We start from the raw sequence: 10,217 nt of genomic DNA on the forward strand, positions 1-10,217 counted from the left end.
ACAGCAGGGTTCTGTAGGAGGGGTGGGGGGGGGGGGGGGGGGGGGGGGATGGGTTGAGGGTGGACGTGTTCAACAGGCAACTTTTGTTTAAAACAAATACTAAGAAAAAAGTGCAGTGTCAGAGTGGCATGCATGGTGTGAATAGGATAAGCAGCCATGGTGGGAGACCCTGTGTATAACACAGCACAGATAATGACAAAGGCACAGCAGAAGGAAAGACATTTGTCTCGGTTATTGTCCAAAAGATTCAGGCCGAGTGAATATAACATCTTCGGCTTGACCAAGTCACTAGATTTTCCTCACATAATCGAACAAAAATAAATAAAAAAATTACACATTTTCAGTGCACTTTAAAAAGGTTTCAAATGAATAAAGAAGATTTTCTTGTGAAGTCAACTATCTTGGATGAAGATCAGCCCTAAGTATAATGCATTTGACAACATTTTTATTGTATTTTGCCGAGAGGGTAACCTACAGCCAGGGCTGTCCCTATAATGAGGCAGAATGAGGCTGATGCCTAAGACGGCATCTCTTTGGGTGACGTGGGAGACCAGCAGGCACTGAAGCATGTTTGTTGTATACTGGTCACACCTCTGCACAATGTGTGCAGTGTGCCTGCCGCCCCCTTTCCGGCCGAAGCGCCCCAGGTTGCTAAGAAGTGGGCGGGGAGATGTGTAAGGGCCATACCTCTACCCACCTCCCACTGCTCTGATCTTGTGCACCCACTTCTTACACCCCCCCCGCCTGGTATGGCATGATGGATAAGTATCTGCTTGTATTTATCAGCATGGAGGACACCATTGATCCTGACCAACTCTCCAACTCCATTGGGAGAAATGCAGCCCCAGACGTGCAAGGAACCTCCACCATGCTTCACTGTTGCAGCAGACACTCACTATTGTACCATTCTCCAGCCCTTCGGGGAACAAGCTGCCTATTTTACTCATCAGTCCAGAGCACCTGCTGCCATTTTTCTCCACCCTATGTTTTGATACATAATTGAGTTGCTTAGCCTTGTTTCCACGTCGGAGGTATGGCTCTTTGGCCACAAGGCCGCTGAAAAATGGCAGCAGGTGCCCTGGACAACAGGCGTATGTTCTCTCATTTCCTGTCTTTGTGATGCCTGTACAAGTGGATGGAACTGGAAGGCACAAAAAGCAATTAAAAAACTGTCAGAAGTTCTTACTCTTATATGTTTGGTTTGCGTTAGAGAGAGTTTATTTATAAACACTTTGCAGGGCCCTACGAATATCTGTGAATGTTCATTTTTGGTGAACAATGCCAAAAGCCAATGTTATTAATATGTTTTTTAACCAGTTCGATGTGGTGTTGTAACAGATGGAGCCGAGGAGTGCAAGAAATACTTATTTCTTATGCTCCTCAGCTCTATTTAGTGGCCAAAATGTAATATTACAACACACTACATTTGAACTGGAAAAAAGTGCCTTCTAGTGGCCATAATGTAATATTAGAACACTACATACAAACTGTGAAAAAACATATGAAGAACAATAGTTTTTGGCATAATTTGCCCAAAATAAGCATTTACAGATATTCATTAAGGGACCTGCAAATTGTTTGTACATCGATCCCCTTGTGTACAGACAGGAAGCGATTCTGCACATGTCGGGCGTTCTGTGCTTTTTTTAAAAATAGATTCCAATGAAAGGTTCCCTAGTCTTTGCGAGGGAGTAGCAGGGTGTGCAAAGATCGTTCTTGAGAATTTATATAGGGGAACAACAAGATGTGACCCATCGCACTCTTGACCGGAAACAAACCCATAAGTCGGGTGTGTGCCGTAGTGACCCCAGATGCCTCCGCCAGTAACATGAAATCGATGAATAGTCACTCGCACTCCAATTTCATACCAAGCCAATTCCTTTAATGACTATAGTAGTGTCACAATCATAGCGACGTTTCGGAACCAAGTGGTTCCTTCTTGAGGCAAACAAAGTGAATTATGTTTGCCTGAAGAAGGAACCACTTGGTTCCAAAACGTCGCTATGATTGCGGCACTACTATAGTCATTAAAGGAATTGGCTTGGTATGAAATTGGAGTGCGAGTGACTATCCAACGATTTATATACGAGAAGGCGGCTGATCAATTAGCTGCCACAAGCACCAGGGATCTGACATTGTTGTAAACTCCTTTCCAATTTATCCAAAACAAAATATGTTTTGGCTAAAGTTGGGCTTCAATCCTGGCTGAAAATATTACATTATCCATTGGTGTAAAATGACCAAGGTGGTAAGAGTAATGGGATGTTTTAAGAACAATTAATAATATTACAATCAAATCTTTATAGATCCAAGGTAGTACAGACAATACGCAAAACATTATTCTTGTAGCAAATTATATTAAGTTAGAGCACTGGAAGATTGTTAACATCTCTGCTTTCTTTATATGCTACATCTTAAGGAACTCTTCTGAACAGTAAAACTCTGTAAATGGTGCTTTCTGGATTTCTTATTTTCCAATTTCCTGAGGATGTACTAGTGGGAGTTGTGTCACATTCTATAAGGAAACAGCTTACAAACAAACCAAGCAAATAAACAAAAACAAAAAAAAAAAGGTATAAAATAGGCACACTCACCTATTTAAAACATAACTTAGAGCCTTTTGCCGTATTCCTGAGTAGGTGGATGGGCTAGATTCCCAAGCAATTAAATTGGAAGCATCATGAAAAAGATGAATGTTCACCAAATCAAAGGCACTGTATAAGAGGGAGAGGGCAACCGTTAATAGCAAAATTATAGGTGCCAATACACTCTACAGACCTATGCAATATGTTATTAATTCACTCTCGGAACTGGGGACTAGATGGTCAGAAAACCAGATCAGGTAAATAATTAGACCGTTTCTGAACTCTTACACAGGTGTCGTGTGCACCATAATTCTGATGCCAAATTCATAGACAGGCTTTTAAAATTGGGCACACGGGAACTTTGATTTGGTAAAGTCAGAACAATGACCATACTTTTTCCAGGCCTGTCTACATAATCTTCTAAATGCCTATGCTTTATTGGCTTTTGTGAGTTTAAAAGGTAAGGGGTATGGCCACAGATTTAGTTTTTCATACAACTTGAAGAAAAACAATGCCACTTAAAGTACCAAAATGATTAAGTATTCTTAATGTTATTATTTCCTGAAACACTAAACATGTTTTATCTGGTGGCAACCTTTTCTGATAAATTGATAAATGGCCGTAGACTCTCCCTGAAGTTGTTACACAACATTTTGCAATATGGAGTCCCTTAAAAGTCCTTGGCTTCCACAATGGTGCAGTTCGGTAACACACATAGGTGTGATGCAGTGCCATTCATTCTTAATGGCACCCCAACATACCTTCCTTGCAGCAGACTGCAGTGCATGGTATTGCTCTACCATCTGCTATGGTGAGTGATCGTCTGTTTTTATTCATGCATTCTGGTCGAGAGAAATCAATGGGCTGCCTTATTGCAACACATGTGTATTAACGCAACACATCAAAGCGAATGAGCCCTAATTGAAACTTGATTTTTTTTTTACAAAATTGTAGTCCGTTCACTACAGAGCGAACAGGCTCCAATTAAAATTTGAGATTTCTTTTTAAAGAATTGAAGTCGGTTTACCTCTCCAACCACTTAAACCCAACTATACTTGCAGGCAGCTAGCTCCTCAGGTCCTAAAAGTCAGTCTTAAACCTCTGACAGTACTTACGCAGTTTTATGCCAATAAAGGCACTTTGCAACCGAGTCAAACATACTGAAAATTGGTGTCTTCCAGGAAGAACACTAATCCTTTGTTTACATTGACAAGGGAAAGGAAATACTTTCAAAAACATACAAATGACTTTTCCTTACTGGAAAGTGAAATCGTAATAGTGTGAAGATATGATTAATGAGGATTTAATTAAACGCCACATATCCTGTAACACTGGTTACCTTCCTTGAACTATTCATCCGCAATGAGATCTGGCTTTGATTTAAATTTCTCAGAACTAAGGCAGGTTCTCAATCATAAAAAATGCCTTTGTTTTATGACAATATCTGTGTGCCATAGATCTTACGCAACGTACCAGTCTGTAATACACCACCGCGTTCGAATAAAGCCTTTTCTAGATGATTTGCTCTGTAAAATAAACACAATATGGAAGAGATTTGATTAATATAGTGCAGCAGATGTGTTGCTAATTAGCAAAAAAAATAGGTTATTCATTTCAAAGCTCAGAGAATAGACAAACTTGGTCACAGTCTCAGGAGCTGATTATTTGAAATCAGTCACACATAGTGCAAAAGCAAAATGGTGGATCAACAACAGAAATAGGGTTTGGGGTTACAGGGCAATTCCAGGCTACAAGTGAAACTAATCAATAAATTATTAATCCTATATAGTTCTCTGCATCATCGGCAGCCAGATTTCACAAAGCTCTAAATCATGTTCTGTAGGAGGGCCCCCCGAAGGATCTGTGGTGCTGTATGCATGTGGTATCACCAATCAATTTTAAACTCCAAGGGCAGTTTGAACCTGATTGATGTTGAAGTGTTTCTGTAGCTGAGAGCTTACAGTAGGTGTGTTTAAGATTTCCCTACTTGCTTTAGAAACAGACAAAGAAGAGGCTTTCCGATTAATAGATTACTTATACAATTACGTATAGAAGTGTGTTGGACTGGTTCACTAAACAAACAATGGCTGAAAAAGTGAAGAGAACTCCCTATTCACATTAAAGTATTTGAATCTACAATGGAGTGTATATATAACAGGCAAAAAACATTGATGTGCAGCAACCCATATGAACAAATATGTTAACTTTAGAAGTCTAGTGTTATATGTACTGCTGAAAGTAGACATTATTGGCTACTCTGGGTTACTGCATAAGTGACTCATTAGTCCATGATTTAAATTTGGCCATTGATGCAGTAAGCATATTTGGAACACTTCTTGTTCAGTTGGAGATACTATAAATGACAGTTATGGGTCTATAAATGTATGTGTGTGTATCATTTAACCTATTACCACAGAAGTAGTTCCAGCTACATCAGTAATCAAAACATAGCCTCTTTGCTACACACAATGGTTACCTTATGGACCACCTGGTGCTCACCAAAGCTTATAACAGTGACACATTTAGGACTGTGAATAATTAGGTGCAGAGAATGGCAGATCTGTACATACATACAACATGGAATCCCTCTCCAAAAGTATAGCAATAGCTCCTGGCCTGGTCAGGGAGGAACACATCTACTAACAGGATAAGATTTTTAAAATATCTGCCCCAGTGACTCAACTGGAAGCTATAATCAAGGTGGGACTGTCTAGCAGTATTTTACATGGAAAAACTTGAAAGAGCGCTTCAACCTACTTTTCACCGCAATTCTACACACATATTTTGTTTCTTAAATGTCTATCATGAACAGGAAAGCTGAGAAGAATTGCCAGGATATGAATGTTTGCCTATAAAACACACAACAGATAATATATGTTTTGTAAAGACACGCGAAGAGGCTTTACTACATATAGAATAATTTGGGTTCCCAACTTAACTTAGCTACGTAATAATTATAAACTGGGTTGGGATAAAGTAGAGCACCTCAATCACTCTCATGTCAACGTTTATTCACATTAGTGCTCTGTTGACCTTTTGGCAAAAAAATAATTAAAAAAAATCTTAAAAGACTTTATAAAACACATTGTAAGGTCAGAACGAGTCCTTATCAGTGTCCATGACAGCAAGATATGTGAACCTTGACACAAAACGTCCGGAACTCAATAATCTTATCTAGGACAAAATATCACCTGTTTTAAAAGCCATTTCTTATTGATTTGTAGAATAAATTGCTGCCAATTGTTAAGAAACTTCACAATGTTACAAGTTTTCTTTTGTCAAATGTTTGCATGAATCTAGCACCATAAAAAAAAAAAGAACATAGTGATATCTCATTAGCAAAACAAGCCCCAACTCTGTCACAGAGAATGATAAGTTAATGCCAGGTTCTATTCACAGCAAAAACAAGTGGCCCACCAGAAGAAAAAAGCCAGGAGAGGCCAGGCAGGAAAGCAAATGCCTTGCCTTCTTTTGCAGGAGTGGATATAGTCACAAGCATGATTATTCTGCAGGGGGGTGAAATCTGCAGAAGCATCAGAACTACAAATTGTCATACCATCTTATTACAAACCTGTATTTGGTGCTAAGCCACCCACCACTCAATTGTCTGCTGGGCCACAAGCAGCCAGCCCTCAACTGAAGTACAAGCTCAACTTGTTTCATAGAGAAATACTTTTTCCCACTCAGGTCAACGCTGGCACATTACTAAATTACTTCCTTCTACAATATTTTTAATGAGGCTAAGCGAGGTCAAAAGCCCTGATCTGGATACTTGTTTCAGGTAAGAAACTTACCTGATTAGCACAACAGCCAAAATACAGCTACGGTAATCCATTATCTTTAGCCCTCGTTCACACCTGAACGTTTTGTAGCGCGTTCTATGCTCGACGAACGCTCTACAAAACGCTCTACAAAACGCTCAAAAATATAAAATATAAATCCCATTGTATTCAATGGTCTCGTTCCCACCTTAGCGTATTTCCGCCCGTCCCTAACGCGCTACAAAACGGCCCACGCCTGAAAAGGTACAGGTACTACTTTGGGCTGTTTTGTTGCGCGTTTCCATTGGGATACAGCCAAGTAGCCTTCGGAAACGCGCGACGGTCACGTGACTTTTTTACCGCGAATCGCGGTAAAAAACGTGCGACAGACGCGCATATGCAATACGCCTAGGTGTGAACGAGACCTTGGAGTACTGAGTTTGTTTAGTCACTGCACACCTCTCGTGCATTGCAGTCAATCAGTAGAAAACTAAAAGTAACAATCTCTACAATTAAGCGTAGCGGGTGATACACATTAGAGGGTGTTGCTTAGATGGGGATAAAATGGACTTGTGCTTCAAACAAAGTTTAACTCTGAGCGGTGGAGCTGATGTTGCAACCATTTATTGTTTTTTAGAAGACTGTAGAATGAGAACGAGCTTGTGCAGTCTGCACTCAGAGCTGCTTTGGAAGCAGACTAGAAAGTTAAGGTGCTCACAAGGCTTGCAGTAGAAAATTCTAAGGCAATCAGCAAACATTTATTATGTCTGACATTTCAATGGGACCTAGGCCATCTATTTCAAGAGCTTTGGAAGGATATGCTAAGCCCCATCGAAACATCAGACACAATGGGGGGGAATTTATCAAAACTGGAGCAGAGAGAATCTGGAGCAGTTTCCCATGACAATACATACACATATACACACACACACACTTAATGATCCATACAATAATGACAATATTTGCTGCACCCAGAACTAAAGGGTAATAGAAGGTGAGGCTTGCTGTATGTCAGAAGAAACTAATATGGTAGTAATATCACACTTAACATAAAGGACAGGGCTGGTGATACCATAGAAACCACAAGTAATGTTTACTCCAAGATAACCTCAATAGTAATTTTATAATTGGAAAGTAGTGATGTCACCAATTATTGTGACTATATCACTTGGACACTTATCAGTGAAGCTATAAAAGGAAAACGTAGTACAAATATATGGTTAGATACATATTATTCTGCACAGTCCTCGAGTTACAAACATCTGACTTACATACGACTCCTACTTACAAACGGAGGCTATTACTGTACAGCGGGGGGTCCCAGGTGGCAGCCAAAGTGTACCGCGCAGCATTTCAGTAGTTGTAATGCTACCGCACTCGTGCCGACGAGGATTGCCCACCTATTTGGGTCTGGTTCGTAGTACTGTACGTACATTACAGGAAGTTGGCTCTTGTTAGACGAGCAGACAAGGGATGCCCACCTCTTCTGCCGGGTCACTGTGAGGTTTTTATTGCTGTCTGTATCCTCATTAGAAAGATTTAATCTCACTTCCTGTCCTTGAGACAACAGGAAGTGAGAGGAAATCTACCCATAGGAAGGGAAATTCACTCCTGTAAGAGTTATCATGGGGAAAAAGGTGTCTCCACTGAAGCTTCATCACCAATCTTTGTTTCCAGGACAGCACCAAGTTTTCAAAATCCAATTGTCACAGGGACAGAATGTGAGGTGAAGAATTCTGAACAGGGACACACACAGCAAAACAAACTTTACAGGGGGTTAACCCTTCCCTATGCTATCCAAAACTAAAAACATTTTTTGGGGCTGGAGTTGCACTTAAAAAATGTACCTGTTCCAACTTGCATACAAATTCAACTTTAGAACAAACCTACAGTCCCTATCTTGTTCGTAACCCGGGGACTGCCTGTATGTGCAAACTCAATCACCAGTGTCTCAAATAGGATTTTACATGTTAAAGCAATTAGAAAAGTGATTTTCACTATTTTAAAGCTGCAGTTTTTATTAAAATAATACTTGGTGATTCTGTTATGATGGTCCTTGTGCAGAAATTTCCTGTTATAAGGCGACAATGCTCTGTCCTTGTTTCCCAAGTGTTCTTCTGCGTTGTCGATCTAACATCCTCCCTAAATGGAGACTACAAGCGAACATGCCGATGCACAGGTATGTTCTACTGCTGTCACAGACATCCCAACTCTCCCGGACGCCCCGGGAGTCTCCTGCTATTAGATAGTGGCTCCCGGCCGACCGGGAGATAAATATTTTCTCCCGGAAAGGTTTACTCTGACATCGGAAATGGTGTGCTGCAGTTGCTGGAGTGCATGCATGTAGACAGGAAGTGGCTACACAGAGGCCGCAGGTGATCAGTAAAACGTAGATGTAACAAAGGATAAAAAATGTGAAACTTGAAAACAGTATTTCATTTTTTTTTAAAGCCATTTGTTTATGACAGACAGTGCTTTACCAATCTAAATGGCAATAAGTTAGGGATTGCATGTACTTTAAGGGTAAAAAGTACAGCAAGTAATTTAGGTAATGGGTATGTCAATCAAACACAAACTTTACTTTCTATAGCCCTTTATGTTAGCATTGTAAAGAGTAGCAATAGATGACCTCTGTCATGTTTTTATTTTTTCTGGTCTGGGTTCCGTTGTGATTATTTAATTTCAATCCCTGTCCTGGAAATACAATAGAAGTAGGTGGAAATCGCTCCAAAGTGAGACATTAGAGAACAATTACTATCCTTAATAGAACATTTCCCAACACCTTCTGTTGCAAGGCTAACTGAGATTTTGGATTTTCTATAATTTTCTGTCCTATCGGTCACCGGGACACATACTGGAAGACTTAAGGGGATATTTATAAAGCAGTCAATGTGACTTTCATCAAACATTTACCGATTGTGAATCAATCGCCGTCTTGTAAAACACATGCACCAGCTCTAGGGCCAGTCTATGAAAAGTTTGGACTTTTCCAAATTCTAGCTGCAATATAATATACGATAATCTTCCTAAACAATTCAAACTTTATTCCACATGCATCTGTACAAAGCACAACCGCCGACGTGTTTCTGCCTTACTCGGCCTTAGTCATAGTTATGTTTGAACTTCTTCGGAAGATTATCGTGTGCTGGTTCCACAGTTTTTGAGCCTATTACTCCAGAACAGAGTCATGCGTACACTGAATGTGGATTGCGGGGATGCATGATAGGGGTGAGCTGTGCGCTTCGTGTTTTCAGCTAGCTGCAGTATAGTTGATAATGACCATTTATTCTTTTCCCTGTGCGGATTAATATCAAACAATACACGGACCATTGACCAATGTAATACCATCCTATTTGAGGCACTCTTTCCTCCTATGTCTATCCAGCCTAAACTCGTCCAGAGTTTTACACTAGTTGAAATAATTTTTTGTGATACATGGAGCTGTTGTGCTTGAAACAGTCATAATTAGGCTATAAATACATTGCTTTCCCACAAGCACAATTAGGAGCAATGGAGCAAACTGTTCACTGATGGATCTGAACTATAAATACCATTCTAGTTCCCAGGTGCTAGTTCAAAGCGCTCTATTACAGATCAGCTCTCAAATAAAGGGCATTTCCTCATCACAATTGCTGGAGGAGATGGGACACATAGGAACTCAGAGGAGATCATTTAGCACCTGTAAAATTTACTGTGCAAGAAAAAAGGGGAAGGATACTACCACCATGTTTGAAAATTTAATCTTACTTTTAAATATATCCCTCGCTCTGCTAAAAATACAATTACCATAAATCCCATACAAACCACTTTGTTATTTAAACCTCCTTTTAAATGCATACATGATTTTATGTTAAAAAATAAAATAAAATAT

General features: G+C 39.9%; 1 protein-coding gene across 2 annotated transcripts in view; it reads right to left on the reverse strand.

The window, feature by feature from the left end:
- Positions 1 to 10,217, reverse strand: part of INPP5A (inositol polyphosphate-5-phosphatase A) — a 337,691-nt gene that overhangs the window by 118,550 nt on the left and 208,924 nt on the right. For both annotated transcript variants that reach the window (XM_018553704.1, XM_018553705.1), the window contains exons 7-8: positions 4,059 to 4,111; positions 2,595 to 2,714 (exon numbers count right to left, since the gene is read on the reverse strand). In XM_018553704.1, coding sequence (XP_018409206.1) covers positions 2,595 to 2,714; positions 4,059 to 4,111 — 173 coding nt within the window. The remainder of the gene's footprint in view (positions 1 to 2,594; positions 2,715 to 4,058; positions 4,112 to 10,217) is intronic.

This window comes from Nanorana parkeri, unplaced genomic scaffold, assembly GCF_000935625.1.
Source record: "Nanorana parkeri isolate BGI_ZX_2015 unplaced genomic scaffold, ASM93562v1 scaffold127, whole genome shotgun sequence".
NCBI classification, from domain to species: Eukaryota; Metazoa; Chordata; class Amphibia; order Anura; family Dicroglossidae; genus Nanorana; species Nanorana parkeri.